Source organism: Pectinophora gossypiella, chromosome Z (assembly GCF_024362695.1).
Source record: "Pectinophora gossypiella chromosome Z, ilPecGoss1.1, whole genome shotgun sequence".
Taxonomy (NCBI): domain Eukaryota; kingdom Metazoa; phylum Arthropoda; class Insecta; order Lepidoptera; family Gelechiidae; genus Pectinophora; species Pectinophora gossypiella.
In genome coordinates, this window is record NC_065433.1 from 15884611 (window position 1) to 15905009 (window position 20399).

The following is a 20399-nucleotide window of genomic DNA, read 5'->3' on the forward strand; positions in this document are numbered from 1 at the left end:
AAACTGTATCGTCGGTGTTGACGTCAGAGGTGGTTGATGGTGAAGTGACGCACGCGCAGCTTTGCAGGGGTTGTTCTCCACGCAGGCGCGGCGCGGGGCGAGGGGAGCCCATCTCGTCCGGCCCACTGGGATACTGATAAGCTTGTTGAATTCGTAATGCGATGTAAGTATAATTTTTTTGTGGTGTGGTGTGCGTAATTAGTACTTACATTTGTTTTATTCGGCTACTGAAAGTCAGTAAATAGATCGAAGGATAGGTATAGGTGCGGGTAAGGTGACGAAAGAGATAGGGATTCGATCACTAATACTATTGGCTTAAATCTTTAGTTTGTTGCTCTTTAAATTCATTAATTTCTATCTACATTTGTGCTATGACTCAATAGACAAATTTTCATTATTAGTACCTATAACTAAAGTTGTATTCGAATAAAAATGTATCCTGAATGTAATAATAATAAAAGTAAACAATGATAGAGTCACGGTGCCATCTTTAAATCTGTCATTCGGCTGCAACTGTCAATTACGTGACGTAATAGAAACGCTGCGATTGGCTGACGGCAGGACCCCTGTCGCGAGGGGAGGCGCTTTCATTCTTCATTTAGGGATGATTTAGGGCCACTTGGTACAGATTACCTTTTGTGTTCCCGACTGTTCCTGACTCTGGGGTTGCCTTTGTGACGGCTAGTCATTTTTTAATCGCGCTTCATTATTTATTTGTTTATCATTTCAATAAAACTTCTCGCAGAGAAGATTACCTGCGATATTAGTAAACTACAATGGGGCAGGCGAACAATAAAATTTCAGTTGAATAGATCATTTTTATTGTTAAATCATAGCTTTACAATACCACATTCGTCAAATGCATACCTATACTAAGAATGTTGATTAAAATTAAATTACACATCTCACAGTCAAGCAATAAATTAATTAACATACTACGTGACATAACAACGAAACGTAGCCCCTACAATCTAAACTAAATTCATGTTTTTTGTCTTTACGGAATAAAATGTTGAACGACTAGAAGACGAAACAGATGAGAGTTACTACAGCTAAGTGCGCTGGACAAGCGCAGATGTCGAGTAATGGAGATGGGTTATAAATGCAGATGTGGGGAGCTTAGTCTTTGGGGAGCGCACTGTCGCTCTTGCCGCGGGAGTAGACGCGGTATGCGGTCTTGGAGCCGAGCATGCGGTCCAGCAGGCTGTGTTTCGCGCGCCGGCGCAGCGCCAGGACCTCGCGGCATAGCTCGTGAAACACCTCGCCCACCTGGTTCACCTGCTCGGCCGCGGCCACCTCCGCGAAGCTGCACTCGAAGTCCTTCGCCAGGATCTCGCCTTCGTCCGGGCTCACCTGCTCACAAAAACAAAGTTTATGAACAATCCATGCTCCCAACGGTTTCTACGTCTCAAACTGTTGGGTGCTAGCATAATACTTAATCGTCATTCATCATAGTTACAGTAGTTAGTAGCTCAAATAAGATTTCTAGATGTAAGTAATCTAGGAATATCTTAAATCAACTTTTTTACTCCTTCTGTGTTAAAGTTTTACACAAACCCTTTCCCTTTTTTTTAAATGTATTCAGAATCCTTAATGAATGTAGGTACTTATACCTATTCTAAGTAATATAATCCTGGATGATTAACCACGAGTTACCCTTATATTATATATCCGATTATAATAGTGTATATGTTTTCCGTAATTTTGTAGGTTGGGAAGCGGAGTTAGTACCATCCAGAAGATTTTTTTTTGTGAGCGCATAAACTCGCACATGCTAGAAGTTAAATACAACATACCTGTCGCAAGTGGACCATGTCTGCTTTGTTCCCGACGAGTGTGAGCGGTATGTCAGGCTGCAGGCTCTGCTTGGCGCGGCGCACGTAGTTGAAGGACTCGCGGTCAGTAATGGAGTAAACCAGGAACAAACCGTCTGCCCATTGCGCTATGTCACTGTTCGGCAACTCATCCATACTCTGCAAGCGTAAAACAATAAGTATTATGAGAAAGTTTCATTTCATAATTAACGGGACAAACGGGGAACTGGGAATCAAATCACCTCTCAAATAGGGCGCGAGCCGTGCTTTCTAACCACTAGACCACGTTCGCGACTAGACGTATCTAGTAGCGTCGTAACGCCGAAGATACAAATAATACGAGGTCCGAACTAAGTCCCTGTAGACTGTAGAGTAAATCATCATCACTAAGTTAAGAGCCACGCTCTTGTCGGTGTAGCGTTCTCCATTCTTGTCTATCAAAGGCCAATTCCAAGGAGGTGTAAGGAAGTGTATGTGTGTATTGTAAGGAGGTGTCTTATAAGGAAGTGTAGGGTAAATAATGAGTGTGAAATTAATTGTGATCTACTCACGTAACCAACCAGAAGACAACATGCAGAATATATGAACGGTATAATGAACCGTATGATGCAAGATGATGTATCCATCGCCCATATATACACTAGTCCAAAATGTTAGAAACGACTCATTTCCTTCGTCGGCTTTAATATGCTTTTTTTTTGCCTGCCCTGAAAGACCCTGAAGCGGTATTTTGCAAATGAAATAAAGTACGAACCAAGAGCGTATAAAATACGCTTGTGTGTCGTCAAAGTGGAAGGGAATGAAACAAGAGTACCTCGCAGTAAATAAACCTGTCGCGTCAAGGCAAGATTGAAAAGCACCACGACGAATCAAATTACCATTTTACTGAAAAATGTTTTCACTGGTTAGTTTCAGCTTGGTCGAGTATGCTCCATACCCACTCCGGTAGATTGAGAGAGACAGGTCTGTGCCCAGCAGTGGGACGTATATATATTTACTTACTTATAGATAATTCTTTATTTTAGTTAATTTGTAAAATGTTGCGTAACAACGTATTTGCGATAAAAGAGTATTAAAAGACTAAGTCATCATCATCATCAGCCCATTAACGTCCCCACTGCTGGGGCACGGCCTTCCCTATGTATGGGTATGGAGATCGGGCCTTAAACCATCACGCCGGCCCAGTGCGGATTGATGGTTATTAACGACTGCTAATGTAGCCGGGACCAACGGCTTAACGTGCCTTCCGAAGCACGGAGGAGCTCGAGATGAAAACATTTTTTTTTGTGGTCACCCATCCAATGACCGGCCTTTGCGAAAGCTGCTTTACTTCAACAATCGCAGACCGAGCGCGTTAACCGCTGGCGCCACCGAGCCCCTCAAAAGACTAAGTAAATAAAGCCTAAGTACTTATATAATAATATGTGTGCTATTATTATTCTACCTAATTAAGTATTAATGAGGGACTTTCCAGGCTACCGTTTACCAAAAACGATGGCGTTGGACAGCTTTAACATGATAATTACCTATTTTCTCATTACTCGGGTACATAATTATTCCAAAATACAATGTAATTGCAGAAGCATATATACTGGGTGTTAGTGACATCGTAACGAATACTGAGGGGGTTGATTCAGACCATGATTCTGAGTTAAAATCAAGTGGAATTTTCCGTCGCAAAATTCATGATTTTTTTTTAGTTTTTTTAAATTATTTTCAATTCTATACTTTTGCGATGGAAAATTCCACTTGATATTAACTCAGAATAATCAGATGAATCATCCCTCTCAGTATTCGTTACGATGACACTTACACCCCGTACAAGTACATACGGTAGCCATATAAGTAGGTATGGGTGTTAGTGACACCGTGACGAATACTGAGGGGGATGGTTCAGACCATGATTCTGAGTTGATATCAAGTGGAATTTCGTGACCACCCCTCAAAGTTTTCGTTACGATGTCACTAACACCCTGTATATAAAAATATTTTATGCTTTATATTTGGATCACATGTATAGAATTATGTTGCTACCTATAGATAGATAGATAAAATACTTTATTGAGCACAATGGACACAAAATACAGAGATAAGGACAACATACAGAAAAGCACAACACCTATATTGCTTCTCTTTATTTTGACCAGACTAATATTGGGTGGAAGATGTATTTGTGCCTGAGTGTAGTGAGTGTTATAAAAGGAGTCAACATTTATACCCAAAACAAAGATAAAAGATGCATGTGCCTATTATTCCTGCAATTAGAATGTCAAACGAAAAACAATCTGTACAGTGCGCCATCTATATTGTTTTTGAGGAACGCAGCTTGGAAAGTCCTTCATTAGAAACTATTTTGTCTTACCTTAGGACACGTGTCTAAAATTTCAAAAAGTATTGGCTCTCCATCTAGTAAAACTTCATGCCGATATTTGCTATCTGTAAAACGACACAAAACAATGCATTAGGTATGTACATTATGTCCGCCAGCGAATGATTTTTATTATTTTTCCACAATCTGAGGAGTTAAAAAGGCCACATCGAAGCAATTTACCTAAATTGCAATTTGACATTTGCGCTAATAAAAAGTAAGTGCGATATGCAAACAAATGTCAAATAGCAATATTGCTTTTGGTGTGGCTTTTTTAACCTAAGATAATCAAATTCAGTAGAACTTTCGAAATAACTGCAAACAATTTGTTTAAAATAAAATAAAAAATACTGTACAGTATTATTTTTTTCAGGCGAAAAATATATATTATACAATATATTAATTTTATATTGTTAATATTATATAATAATTAAATGAATTCGAAATGTATTATAATATAAAAGCTAAATAAGAAATCCATTAATTTTATTGGATCACACTAAAAGCTTTAAATAGGCACGGCGTAACACCGATCGTCTAAAAATAAAATCTCTACCTTGTTGATGATCATACTCGCCGATGTATCTCTTGGTTAAAAACCGGACTGTCAATGCTGAAATTAAAAAATAAATATGCATGAAAAAATGATCGTTTGCTCATTATGAAGAAGGTAAGTAAGTACGCCAGCTTTTAATCTATATTTTGATTTGAGTCCACGGCACTAAAGTCTCTATTACTTGGTGCATTTTGTATAGATTTGTAAGTGAGTCATAAATCATAATTAAATATAGGGATCAAATCTTGTGCGAACATATTTCGTTTAAATATTGGTAAATCTTTAAAAGCGTACGTGTTTCACGACTTTCCTGCGCATGCGACGGTAATGTCGCAGTCACGTAGTTGTGTTGCGATATATACCAGCGTGTGGCATAGCAAAAACATTTTAACAATATTTGGCATAACAAAAACAATTGAAAGAAAGACTTGTTGATTTCTTGTAATACCTATCTCTTCACAGATTTTATATTTAGCATTTGTCAAGTTTGGCTGGGGAAATATATTCTGCATTACGTCAATAAACTGTTTATTTAAAAGAAAGAAAGACGTTTATTATTAAAGAAACGTACTATATTTGCTGCAATAGAAATAGGTAAGTAAAGTACATAGCCCGCGTAAATGTACACGCATAGGTACGTTTACGTATTTGAGTGCAAGCCAACAATGTGGGATGCTGTTATACTTGTTATTCGATACTGCAATTTGTCAGGAGGACTGCGAATGGCGTAGCAGTGACATTAAGTTTCGCATTCACGGGCACAGGCATCGTCTGACCGAAAATGAATGGCAGTGGAGTAAACGCGTTATTGACATTCAAGTTCAATAACTGTGTCATGATGATATCGAGAACAATGAAGTATTTATCAAGTACCAGCACCAAACGTACATGTTACATGTACGTGTAAGACTACGTTGTACGAAAAAATATCTACTTAGCTAACCTATCTATTCGATTAATTAAAGTCTAAGAAGGCAGAAGAAATTCTTAGTCTCCAATTTTTCATATTTAGACATCATGGGATTCCTCCCACACAGAGCTACAGAGGCTGCAAAAGATCACGAGGAGTACAACTCTGTTATTTCAACCTGAGTTTGAGGGATAAAAGTATTAGAAGAAGATTTTTTTTGACGTGACTTATTGTAGATTTGCCGCAGATGGCATTACCGACTTGACCGGACAAATGGGGAGCGATGAAGGCTCTCACCCGGTAATTAGAAGAAGAAAAGAGAGACATCATACTACCAGATTCTTCATTTTTTTCTTCTGAACTAAAAAAATCGTAACACATAATTATTATCAACATAATACTATCAAAACATCTTTATTCTACTTAAACGAAGTGTTCTTTCTGTGAGTAGATTGTAGGTGGTACTAGTACGTTACTTCTAGTGTACTGACAGAGATAATGTATTGCTGAACACTAATTAGTGATATTTGTAGCACTCATCCGCGCTTAGGGAAGCTCACAAAGAGAAAATTAAATCGAAAAAAATCTGTCTCGAAGCTCGAACTTGTCTTGAACTAGCAGCTCTTGTCAAGCCGTGACGACCGTGTTAACCATTACACCACCGGGTCCTCCTCCTGTCCATTGTTCAATGTAAGTAGTCAACTGTAATAACTCCAAATACCTAACTACTCCATTATGCTTTCTAATCAAACTAAGAATTCATTTGTTTGTTAAGTGAGGTAGCTAGATGACGTAACATATATTTTTTGACGTGACTTATTGTAGATTTGCCGCAGATGGCATTAACTACCTGGCCGGACAAATGGGGAGCGCTGAAGGCTCTCACCCGGTAAAACGTTTAAGACAACAGGCCTGAGGGTGCCCAGTTGGGCGCGAACCTCGGCTCAGGGCGTCGTCTGAGAGGAAAAATATTTGAAAGAATTAATCGACTCTTAGTGGGTCGATAGCGATAAGCGCTGAATGAGGGAAATCGTCGACCACGCGGTCGGTATTGGGGTCCAATAACATAATTAAGCACACGATTACATTCCCAGTTGTGCTAATCAGAAGTACATATATCGCAAGATGAACTTGAGTACCCTCGCCTAGGTAAGAGTGGAAAATTATTAGTACTCTCCTCCCTAGACGTCCACTCGCTATTAGATGCTAATTAGGCCACTATAATTCTGTTCTGAGGAGCTCGGTGGCGCAGCGGTAAACGCGCTCGGTCTGCGATTGTTGAAGTTAAGCAACTTTCGCAAAGGCCGGTCATAGGATGGGTGACCACAAAAAAAAAACTCATCTCGAGCTCCTCCGTGCTTCGGAAGGCACGTTGAAGGCACGTTAAGCCGTTGGTCCCGGCTGCATTAGCAGTCGTTAATAACCATCAATCCGCACTGGGCCCGCGTGATGGTTTAAGGCCCGATCTCCCTATCCATCCACAGGGAAGGCCCGTGCCCCAGCAGTGGGGACGTTAATGGGCTGATGATGATGATGATGAATTTTGTTACAAAGGTCGATAGATAGGCCATAATGTACGCCTCATTACCTTACTATACTGCCGTCCACTTAACCTCTCTCCCTCCTGTTTATCAAACTTTACTTTACTATATAAATTTAGTGCTATAGCAGAACTTTGGCTCCAAACCAAATAACAAACTAAATATTTATATATTTTTAAATAAATAATTATATTAATGGGATTACAAATGTCAAGTAGCAACTATAATCCAGTGGTTGATTTCCACTATAAAGATAACATTGAATTATGAGGAGCTCGGTGGCGCAGCGGTAAACGCGCTCGGTCTGCGATTGTTGAAGTTAAGCAACTTTCGCAAACTTTCATAGGATGTGTGACCACAAAAAAAGTTTTCATCTCGAGCTCCTCCGTGCTTCGGAAGGCACGTTAAGCCGTTGGTCCCGGCTGCATTAGCAGTCGTTAATAACCACCAATCCGCACTGAGCCCGCGTGATGGTTTAAGGCCCGATCTCCCTATTCATCCATAGTAGAGAAGGCCCGTGCCCCAGCAGTGGGGACGTTAATGGGCTGATGATGATGAATTATGATCCATAATTTCACTTCAAGAACTTTATATTGCGATCACTAGGTCTGTTTCGAATGATTCAAGAAAAATAATACTAACGATGACGTAGCCGTTTAATTACTAGAAACATACAACGCGGTCCTTATAGCGGTGCAGCACTCGGCAAGGCGGTGGAGTCGGTTATCAGCATCAGTGGGTTACCTACTACAGCTAAACGCGACCTTGCCGCCCGTTTTTGTCACCCCATCCGCATCGGTGTGCGCATAGCCTAATCTCTATTTGACTAAGGTAGTCCACCTTACATAGTTTACACACACTTATTGGAGAAAACTATATCAATGTCTATTTTTGTTAAAAATTCTCACTTATGGGACGGAAATAAGAAACGCCATTTGGCACTGTAAGAATAACATGTTATAAAACATGTTAAAAAGGTAAGCTGCGTAAATATAGAGAGGCCTTCCCACACTTTTCCAATCAAGCGATAAGCTGACGAAGGCCATTGCACCATGTGACATCGTGGATATAAATTGTCTCAAATTGCTGGTGTCAGGGAACCAAGCCAAGATTCAGACACCAGATAAAATGCGACTAAAATGCTATATTGAAAAACAGCTTTCTAAAGATTACACTAATAGCATAATCACGTAGGTATGTTGTAGAGTCGTCGTTAAGATGTCAAATAAAATTCAGATAACAACCGTTAAGAAATTATAAAACAAAGGTATTGCTAGTGCGATATTACAAATTGTAATATCTACAATACTTAAACATAAATTATGACTGAATAAATTGTACTTAAATTATGATGTCAGACTTTTTGACATAAGATTATATTATTTTTGCAAAGGATCAATTTACAAAATAATTAAAACGATTAATCTAGTTTACTTAAATGTACTCAACATTCGCGTCCGTCCCTATCACGTTCGATCACTATACAGAATGTTAGTGACATCGTAACGAAAACTATTGAGGGATGATTCAGACCATGATTCTGAGTTAATATCAAGTGGAATTTTCTGTCTGTTGTTTGTGTGTTGTTTGTGTAGGCACTTCTCATTAATAAAAATTATATGATATTTTACAGTGATAAACAGATACAGTGGTCTAGTGGTCAGACAGGTAGTCGCTTCTGTAGAAAACCGGACCTGTCAAATCTTCAAGTTAGGTAAGCGGATTCTGTGAAAAACGGGATAATGCTAGGGAGGTGATTATGACAGTGAATTCTAATTATTAATCTTTCTAATTCTTTAAAATTTTGTTGAATAAATATTCGGAAATGCTTCGAGTTTTTGATGAGAAGTCTGTTATTACTATATTAATGACGTGGTTGGGAGGTGACGTGGTTGCAACAAAAGCTGACAATGTTAACAAGAATACACATAAGGGAACGGATGATGTACAAACAAAAGATTCTCAACAATAGCTTTTCAACTAACCATTAGTGAGATGGTACAGGGCTTATGTTACATATAAACACGTAAGAATGCTTTAAAAGTTAATTATTTTAAAAATGAATATGTTGAACCGTGTCGTGCTAAGTTATATAACATTATATTCATCGCCTATTTATAGTCCATCACGCCAAACAGGATGTGATAGTAAACTAAATACATTGTTTGAGGTAAGTATACGCGGTTTTTATCATAATTAAAACACATAATACTATATAGTCCACTCCAATTTCATCAGTCATCCCGTGATCATAACTTGCAATAGTGTTGAAATAACGCGGTAAGAACCCGGTATTATGTGTTTTGATTAGTAAACTAATAGTTGTCGTTCTAAGTTCTACTTCGTATACGAAATCCAAAATCAACATCATCACTTCCCTAGCAATATCCCGTTTTTCACAGGGTCCGCTTCCCTAACCTGAACATTTGACAGGTCTGGTTTTTCTACAGAAGCGACTGCCTGTCTGACCTTCCAACCCGCGAGGGGACAACCAGCCCAATAAATGTTAGGTCACATGCCTCCGAAAATGCATTTCTCGGGAATGTGGGTTTCCTGTGCCCAGCAGTGGGACGTATACAGGGTGTTAGTGACATCGTAACGAAAACTTTGAGGGATGATAGAGACAATGATTATGAGATGATATCAAGTGGAATTTTCCGTCGCAAAAGTATGGAACAGAAAATAACTTAAAATAAAACAAAAAATTTCATGAATTTTCCGACTGAAAATTCCACTTGATTTCAACTCAGAATCATGGTCTGAAGCATCCCCCTCAGTATTCGTTACGGTGTCACTGACACCCATACCTACTTGTATGGCTACAGTATGTACTTGTGCGCGGTGTAAGTGACATCGTAACGAATACTGAGGGGGATGATTCAGCTGATTATTCTGAGTTAATATCAAGTGGAATTTTTTATCGCAAAAGTATAGAATTGAAAATAATTTAAAAAAACTAAAAAAAAATCATGAATTTTGCGACGGAAAATTCCACTTGATATGAACTCAGAATCATGGTCAGAATCATCCCCCTCAGTATTCGTTACGATGTCACTAACACCCTTTATAGGCAGTTTATGTTATGTATGTGGGTTTCCTCACGAATACTTACGATGTTGCCTTCACTGCTGAGCACGTGATAATCATTTATAATCCAAACATGAATTCGAAAACAAATTCGACAATCATTGGTTTAGTCCTGTGCTGGATTCGAACCTGCGACGTCCAAGTGAGAGGCAAGCGTTCTACCATCTGGGCTACCACGGCTTCCAAAATCAAATATCAGCATAAAAGTATTACTATGACATTTCTTTTTTGTGGTTGCTGTTACAGGGTTTTTGGTGTGGTTGGTGAGAACTGTGATTTTGCCGTTTGCAAGAATGTTCCCACTTTGAGAACGTGGCTGGCAGTGAAAAGGCCCAAAACATATGTAAAAAGAGCTTTACTACATGCCTAACTTTTAGGCAGATTAGACCTGAGTACAAAAAAGAACAATGTGAAAAAGAAAAGCAGCCCCAGTGTCCTTACTATTCTTATAACAGTTACATTCCCCGGCCCATCAGTGGCAGAGACCTTTAGGCCATGTGTTCATTCTGCTACTGATTCCAGCAGACACTCAGTGTTATTTATATTGTTTGAAAGATCTTCTTAATGTTATGATAACTGAGTAGAAAACACTTCACATTTTTTTGAATACCGTCACACAAAACTGCATAAAAATTTTGATTCTGAGTTTTAACAAACTATACACTACATTCTCGTAAAACATTTCTAATCTATTTAATTCGTTTTATAAAGTTGATATTGTCAAAAAATCAGTATCAGTAACTAATCAAAATATATTTCGAAATATGTGCGTTGTTAGTGACAATAATGTAACGCTTATTGAATCCATTAGAACAAGAAGTTACTTCGCAATGTCTGCCTTGCGTTTATATTAAAACTTCCTGGATATCCCTGACAGTGTACTTTCTTGATTATTTACTTTTCCGCTATTAATAAAAAAACGTGGGCAGACCGTTAATTAAATCAGCCGTCTTGTTAGCAAAGCAGGGACTTCTAGGCACGAGGCGCATTCAAGTTCAATAACGAAGAACTGCGTTGCACTTTCAGTTCTATTATAAGTAAATTAGCTGCGCTTGAATGCGTGGAACGATGGAGTAGACGACCTATCACACGATTCTACATTCAGGACTTTCGATCTTCATCTATAGTGTGGGTTGTCAGGTGGAGTACAGTCATGAGCAATATAATGTACCCACTTTAGGACTCTGTCGCACTAACACATTTGACATTTAGTGAGACTCACAGTTCAATTTGTCATAAAAGTTAATGTGACATGGTACCAAAGCGTATATACATATTAATGCTCGTGACCGTACCATCCTCATCAAACCTGGTGTCAGGGTTACTATTGAGCCGCTAAAGGCCTTTGGCATGGCTCATGTAACGAATACTTATTTAGACTAGTAAGCAGTAATCGGGACCAACGATTTAACGTGCCTTCTGAAGCACGGATCACCTTATTTTCGAACAATCTGAGTAGCCTGTAATGTCCTGATCACAAAGTGATTTTTGCGATATATCCCTGGGATATGAACCTGGGACCTCTGGGATCGTGAGTCCAACGCTCAACTACTGGACCACAGAGGCCGTTTACTAATAAATGAGGTATACTAATAAAGCTAAGTAAAGCTTTCTGTGAGCTTTATCTACAAGATACATACGTAATCTACTCTTTACGATTATTCTATTCTACGGCTCATCTCTATATTGCACGAAAAGTACAAGACAAGAATACTACACACCAAATGGAAATACCGACTGCTGTGAGTTCTGCGTATTGTAACCGGTACGTAGATAGGCACTCGGGCGAATCAAAATCGATGATATCAGGTCATGAACGAAAATTTCGAGGTTAATTCGCAGAACATAAATAAAGTTACATGCTTCTCGTAAATTGCCACCGCTTACAGTGTAGAGTGCATTCGATTGAAATACCTCTTGAATGCTTTGAAAACATCTCGCGTTCTATTCTAAAATAAGACTTAATTCGCTATAAACTCTCCTTTAGGATTCATTACGAGTTGATTTCAACAATTTCATGGCTAAACGTCTAACAGCGTAGTCATAAAATACTAATGCATTTATTGTGCACCTGTGTTTACTACTTTTTATTAAAACGTCTATAATCGAAATGGAAATGGTAGAGGTATACCATCATCAGAAGACTAAGGGCGCTTACAGACCAGCGAAGATGGTGCCATGCCGCGGCGACGGTCAATGACGTCGTCGGCATGCCAACGGCAAACGCTCAATTGTGACGTTTCAGTACGTCACTGCAGTGTAGTCAAGGACGCACTTATTTTGCAAGGAGAAAAGAAAAAAATAAAAGATACGTGTATACAATCACAGTTATTTGTATTTTTTTTTCAATAAAGTGTCTAATTATAAAGCGTTAGTAGCTTTATAATTAGTCACATTCGGTGTTGTAATCTTGAGATAGATATGATGAATCTCATTTACTTATCGTATTAAAGAGAAGATAATCCTTTAGTAACTTCTACGGCTTTCACGGACTGGTGAGTTGAAAGACGCGTTCTTAAGCTTTTTCTTCAGTCTTACTTCAGCATAAGCGCTGAAATAAATAGGTATTTAATGAAACTTTGGTTATTATTTTTCCGGCTAAGTAGTTAATGCCATCTGCGGCAAATCTACAATAAGTCACGTCAAATTAAATAAAAAGGTTATTATTTACAAACTTAACTTTAACATTGTAATATTTTATGAAAGTTTATTATTACCGACTTCAAAAAAGGACGAGGTTCTCAATTCTACAGTATATATATTTTTTGTAACTAAACAGTTACGTTACGTAGTACCGAATACAAAGTAGTCACTCTAGTAAACAACATCCAAAGTTTTGTGAAACATTTTTTCAGTGTGACCATCTTAGAATTTAGCAAGTTGCTTCTGATAATTTGTGGGTTCACCCTGAGGTCCACCCCGAGCTGGTAATCTATATAGGTGTGCCAGGTTAATCACAATAGGCTCGTCTTCTGCTACATGGGACTTAAACAGCTGGCGAGTAGTGGGTGTCTAGGTACTGTATACCTCTGCCTACTCCAACGTGAATACAGGCATGATGCTGTGTTATGTTACATTATGCTATCCACAATTCACTAACATACCGGATAATCAATAGCACTGATACATAGGTACATCGTATAGACAGAGTTGCAAACGAATGTATGCTTCACTGGTGTCTACTGTAGCATTCTTATAAGACGCCTGGCTTCGTGATCGACTGTAGCGTTAATTAATAAGTTGCGAACCGATACAAACTGATCAGATTATATGCCAACAACGACTTCTTAGCCAGTAAGAAGACTACGTTTCTGCATAATTTGTATTAGAACGTTTTAATAGTCGGATTTATTTATGTTAGTCAAATAAAATATTCGTCGAATTCAAGGAGAGAAAACAACGCATCCATTTGGTCTATTTCCGGAAAAACAAATGTGGTTCGATACTCGTAATAATCATAGAGAGCTCAAGATCCACAATGTGAACTATTTCTGTTCGACTCGGCCAAACAAACGTTCAACAAAGAATCGTGTTTTACTTATCGACAACAAAACTATTCTCGATTACAAGGCTAACGTAAATACGAGCGTGCAAACTAGTTATTTTTGTGATTTTACCTGCTGTGTTAGTTGAGCAACATGCTCTGAAAGTTTCCATTGATACCTTCGTAGTGGTTTTACAAATATCTGCTCAACTTAGTATGGACGGCGAGAGATCAACTTCCAACATACAGTGTACACGTGCAACTAAAATTAACTAAACCCTTTTGAATTGGCTTTGATATTAGTTTACTTCTACAGTAAGTATACGTATTAAATGAGCTTCATGAAGAGAAATGTACCATTGGCCGTTTTTGTTGATAAACATACAGGTACTTACGCAGTGCTAACAATTGGAGTACTTATTTACATACAGGGTGTTAGTGACATCGCAACGAAAACTTTGACGGGTCGCAAAAGTACAGAATTCAGAATAATTAAAAAAGCGCTAAAATTTTCATGAATTTTCCGAAAGGAAATTCCACTTGTTATCAACTCAGAATCATGGTCTGAATCATCTCCCTCAGTATTCGTTACAGTTCTACTAACACCATACCTACTTGTATGGCTACCTGTACGTACTTATACGAGGTGTAACTGACATCGTAATGAATACTGAGAGGGATGATTCAGCTTATTATTCTGAGTTAATATCAAGTGGACTTTTCCATCGCAAAAGTATAGAATTGAAAATAATTAGAAATTCCTGAATTTTGCGACGAAAAATTTCACTTCATATTAACTCAGAATCATAGTCTGCATCATCCCCTGTAGTATTCGTTATGAACTCACTAACACCCTGTATATACATTACTCATTTCTTAACACTCTTCGTAAGAAGGGATTAGACGTATATTAGAATAGAATTTTAACTTTGTTTTTCTTGGGTGCGCAGAGTAATTCGTTATTTGAGCGTGGTATGAAGTAACGTTTTCAAAGTTAACAGAAAATTATGAAATATTTGGCACGAGACTGTAATGACCGGTCAAACTATAATAAACGAGTGAAGATTAAGAAAGAAAAGTCTACTATAAAACATTGTACAATGAGATTATTATATCTGTAAGCAGAATATGTTGTGTGGGCGACTGGGCGACGAGCGTCGCTTATGCAGGCCAGGATTGAGATTGTCTCTATGTAACTATAAAGTCAGAAAAAAGTTTTACAGAAGAAATATGCCTAACATGGCACTTACTTACTTGGTAACATGAACACTGAACACTGTAATTACGAAAATAATGAATCTTTGTGACATTAGTATAATATAGCTTCTCAGGTCCACGTGTTTGAATCCTATAGTAACATAATTATGCATCAATGTTTGAACCTCTTTAATTTTTTTTTGTATTTTGTATTTTGAACGCGGCTAAAACTTTTATTAGGTACATTTAATTTAAAAGAGGAAGAGAGCTTTTAATTGAAAAGATTCATGTAAATCACTGTGTAAATAGTGTGTTTGCAAAACTTTGCTTCTGAAATTGAAATGAAATTTATTCGCTCTAGAGTGGTACAAAAGATCTTAAATATACATTATATCAATAAAAGTCCATCACTCAACCATACAGCGTGCGAATATTAATATTAAATAATGTATAATTAAAGGAACATGCAATCTTTAATAAATGTCTCAAAAAATAATAATAATAACAATAGATATTTCAAATACACAAAAAACAATTAACCTTAATTTAAATAAACGGGTGTGACTTTAAATTTAAATATTCTTTCACTGAATAAAAGGTATGGTGAATAAGAATTTTTTTTAATTTTCTGTGTAGTAGTTTAAGCGCTTGAGATGGAATGGAATTATAAAATTATTATTGTTCTTTGTTTATTTGCACCTTATTGTTCACCAAGCAGGAATCTATCTACGCCTTAAGACACTGACTACGACCCTGGCCGCGAATGTTTACACTATTGTACGTCGCACCAGATTACTTCCGTTACAAATATTTCGAATGATTCAATCCCCCATAATTATAAAAATAGGATCTTAAAATATAATGCGCGTGGTCGTGGACGATATTTTTTTACGTACTTACTTAAAATAGTCTAGTATCATAATGGTTCCATTTAAATATACTTACGTATAAATAATAAAAATATTTTTTTCTCTACTGCAATAAACAATGCACGTGCAATATAGAACATTAGTTGTACAGTACCTATTAGCAGCAATGTTGACCTTTAAATTAATAGTTCAAGAGAAGAATTATTACTATTTATTACAATTCATCGACTTAACAGTCACTGTGGTCCAGTAGTAGAGCTTTTGATTCCCAATGGGGACACGTCAAACAAAAACGATCCCGGTTCCTCTTTACTGTAGGACTACTACCATCCATCAACCATCGGGTTAAGTTCGTATAAGCGAGTAGAAAGGTACCTTCCGCGAGAAGGCGTGATCTCAAGTATGTGTGTGTGTGTAGATATGTACGCCTAAGTTCAAAATCTCGATACTTAACTACAATAGCATTTACAATTGTACATGCAGTCGACGCATATGGGACATGTGAGTTACCGGAGCTATCAATCAAGCCGGCATCGATTTTACAGCGCGTGTCTGTTACACGACGCTCTCGACAAAGTTGTTTCTAAAAGAATAAAAAACATTTGCTCTCGTTAGGAAACAAACTAAGTAAGAAATCAATACTTCAGTTACATTGAAAACTTGTCTGTCAGTAAGAGGGAAATTATATAAAGCTAAGGAAATGCTATTGAAATGCTTGATAAAATGTTTCTGAGAGACGTATTCATCGCGACGGTGCCCTATGCACTTCGCTGCAGTAGAGGTCTAGTTCAAGTGCAAGGTTCAATAAATTCCTAGTAAGTTCAGAAATCGAGTGTTTTGTGCTAATGTTTTTTTTCCAAGATTTTTTTTAACAGGGGGGTTAAAAAGGCCACATCAAAGCAATTCATCTCAAAAAGTAACATTGCTATTTGACATTTCTTGCCGTTGTGCACTTACTTTTATTTCCCCAAAAAAAATAAAATAAAATAAATAAAATAAAATACGCAAATGTCAAATTGCAATATTGCTATTTGACACTTTTATATGCGTAAATGTCTGAATGCTTCGATGTGGCGTTTTAACCGTGATCTCAATTAACTTTTGACATTTTGCATGTACAATCAAAGAGCATAAGTTCAGTCATTGAGTTCAGCGAATTATTTGTAAACAGTGGTGAAATTATGAACCATTAGTTGTCATAATTATAAAATTTATGTTTTTGTAGGTGGTTTTGGTCTATTACAAAAACGACATGTAGGTAACTGGGAGGCCTTACGTGCAACAAGTTAAGTAATTTATTACTTTGCAAGAAACTGATTGGACTTTTGGAGTTCATCGTACCTACCACTACCATGTATCATATACTTTACTTATTTAAAATACTATTCTCTATTAATAATAGAACTCTAGGAAATGGATTAAGTACTCACATTATGTTATATGGGAACCGGTGAATATGAGTATGTGACAGGACTGACAGGGTTTGATCATTTAACTGCTTGTAAATTAGGAAATAATATTTTCTAAATCGACTCGGGTACTAGTATGACATGAAGTGAATAAGAAGGGAGAAATGAATTTTATATTAACTGTAATTCTTAATTTCGTGATCCATAAGATACTTAGGACTAGGAGTATTAAATAATATTAACAAGTAGGACCGAGTCTGCATAATCCAAACGTATGTTTTTCCGTAAAGAAATATTTTAAGTGTGGGGGTTTAAGTTGTTCAGATCCTTAGATTAACCCTCAAATCTGTACTAATAATAAAAAAATAATGGAAGAGGAGAAGCGGCTAAGTGAGAGAGATCCTACATATGAGCCGGTTATAGTGCCCTGCATGCACTGCTGGGCCGATTGCATAGTGCCTCATTCGTATAGCACTAGGTAAGCGTGTAGCCGCCCTAGACCATACATCCATATATACCATAATACTTACATCTATATATTTACACATCTAAGTATATAAAAAAGGACGAGACCTGATGAAAAACCTTGGCGGGTGACGTATTTAAAGCAGTGTTTGTCTGTGGTAGGTACCACAGTTAAAAATCTTCATTATGTATTTATACTATGAAGATCTAATCAAGATCAAGAATGTAACAGCTAGACCTTAGTGATGAGAACAAGCGAAGACCTCATCGTTCATATGTTTAGAGACTGTGTGTTGAAGGGCAAAACAACTTAGAAGCAGGCAGGTACTTTCGTACTACTTATATGAAAACAAATAATAAATTGTGTTTATGTTTCAGTGAAAGAAAAATTGGAGTTTATCATTTCGTGTGTGGTTTAGAAATTGACCGCTTTAGAATTTCTAGTTATTTATCATCGTGTGTTGTGGAGGAGTTTATTCCACCACATGTTCTCAGCCATAATACACTTCAAAGAGGTAGTCAAATATAAGTTAAAAGGATAGAATTTAAAATAGTGACGTTCACCGTGTGTGCTTTGTTTTTTTTATGGTGCCTCAACGTGATGCAACTTTGGTGATTCTAATACATCGAAAATAAACGATTTTTGTTTTTTTTTACGAGAGACCCAAATAATATGTCGAACATCACCCAGAATAACTGAAACGAGTTTGTGTTACGTCCGATAGCACGGCACCTTTTGTTCGGTCGTGGTAAAGTTCGATTGGTAAACTTATCCGGGGGAATTTCTGATCTGTGTCGCATTGTAAAAGGTTACTCAGTTTACTGCTGCCTCTCCGGATAGTGTGAGGATACGATAACAAACATACGCTTCAATTAAAATTTATTTTTCACGCCTGTTTGTAAAAGAGGACACTTTTTGTGTTCAATTGTAATAAGTACTTAATATTTCTTGCATGTTCGGTCGCGAGCACTTTGGTACCATGTCACATTAACTTTTTTGACAAATTGAACTGTAAGTCTCACTAAATGTCAAATATGTTAGTGCGACAGAGTCCTAAAGTGGGTACATTATATTGCTCATGACTGTTCATAGTCACTTTGTACCTGCTAGACGTCTGGTTTAAGTATTTTTTTGTTTATAGGTAAGTAGGTAGCTGTTTTAAATCGTAGTAACCTTATTTTGTATTTGCTGGACGTCTTTCCCTACTTGTCCTGACAAATGGGGTCCGTACAGAGACAGATCATAGATCCCTAAGTCTACTTTAAAGTCATGGCTTACTTGTTGCACGCAGCGTCGGGAAAGTATTATAATAAGCGGGTCGAGACGCCGAATTTTGTGTGAAACGGTAAAGCCGCAAACAAAATCAAAACCCTAAGCTTGTTTGTTCCGGTTTCTCGTCTCTGTGTGTACCAAGGTTAATAAAGGATCGCTTAGAGTATGTAAACGTAACGTAACGTTATTATTTCTCTGCGAACTATAATTATAGGTACCCTATACATTGTATTTCCAACTTCTGTCGTTCTTAACGAATATACGCAGTTGCGCATTAACTGTAAAGTTCTTCGCTCTGCAACACCTTCGCTTAGCGTATGATAGGTAAAATAATCGACATTACTAAAAAAAAATATTAAAAAAAAAATTATATAAACGTACTTATAAAAATGATAGATTTAAGGTATGTATACGTGGGTTTCAAGTTGTCCAGAAAGAAATCAGTAGAGGTTGTCCGTACTATATCTAGAAAAGTAAATGTCTAGAAGGAATTATTTATTTAATAAGCAGTGTGTTTGAACAGATGCAGTTTGCGAATTTATTAAAACTTTAGCGAGCAAATACAAGATTTATCTAAGCGGATACGTTGATAAATTTCTGATTTAACTACACATGATAACATTGGATTTATTGGGAATTTTACGACTTGAAAATATCTGGGCCTTGACTGAACCATTTTATTTTAGCGGTTGAGGTATTTTTTCCGACTCGTACTAGCCGGCTGGGTACCATTCATGCGTAGGCCAATAAGATTTCTGTTTCCACGTTGCGATGAGTCATCAAATATTATTTTGAAGACAAGAGAAAAGAAATTGAGTAAAAATGTCTCAAAAGTATACTGTTGATGTCCACAAGTTTCTTTTTAGAAATAAACACTTTTTATTAATTACTTATTTTCCGTTGTGCGAAAAAGTTGCGAAAGTTGCATTTGTTCAAACACCGCAAACGCACAGTTGTCATAAACTTGTAATGCGGAAATGAGGACGTACCGCTTTTGCCTACGGAGGGGGCTCCCACCACCGCCACTTTCACTTCGGAGAGCGAGGATTTCTTCCTCCGGATGCCTCTGGTGGTCATTGTACCGCGCTCATGGCCCCCGCTCGGGCGCGCACCGACTGCGGCGCGGCGCGACGCTCACTACCCGGCACGCGCTCGGCAATACGGCACCCGCGCCCGCTTCCCGGCTAAAAATATACTAAGCGACAGCTCTGACAGTCCCCGTGTTAATGGGTCAAGATCTGGCCAAGATCAGTGCATGTTTACGTCGCAGCTTCCTAACGCGGACGCATCACCACGTGCTGTGGCGGAAGGCCAACGCCACGTATAAATGCGTTTCCACAGTACCTATCAACTATTTCATCAGAGTGCCGCTCAAGTAACATCTAAAGTCCAACGTACCTAAGTTATAGAGAGTCATACATTGTCT

At 37.7% G+C, this 20399-nt stretch overlaps 1 protein-coding gene across 1 annotated transcript; it reads right to left on the bottom strand.

Annotated features, from left to right (window-relative positions):
• Window positions 1-804: 804 nt before the first annotated feature.
• LOC126379840 (ras-related and estrogen-regulated growth inhibitor) lies at window positions 805-20195 on the bottom strand. Its single transcript, XM_050028784.1, has 5 exons — window positions 19963-20195; window positions 4739-4795; window positions 4177-4250; window positions 1797-1973; window positions 805-1353 (listed from the first exon to the last, which is right to left on the bottom strand). Exons 1-5 carry the CDS (start codon window positions 20048-20050, stop codon window positions 1120-1122), a joined length of 630 nt encoding a protein of 209 aa, XP_049884741.1. The 5' UTR covers window positions 20051-20195; the 3' UTR covers window positions 805-1119.
• Between the last annotated feature and the right edge of the window lie 204 nt (window positions 20196-20399).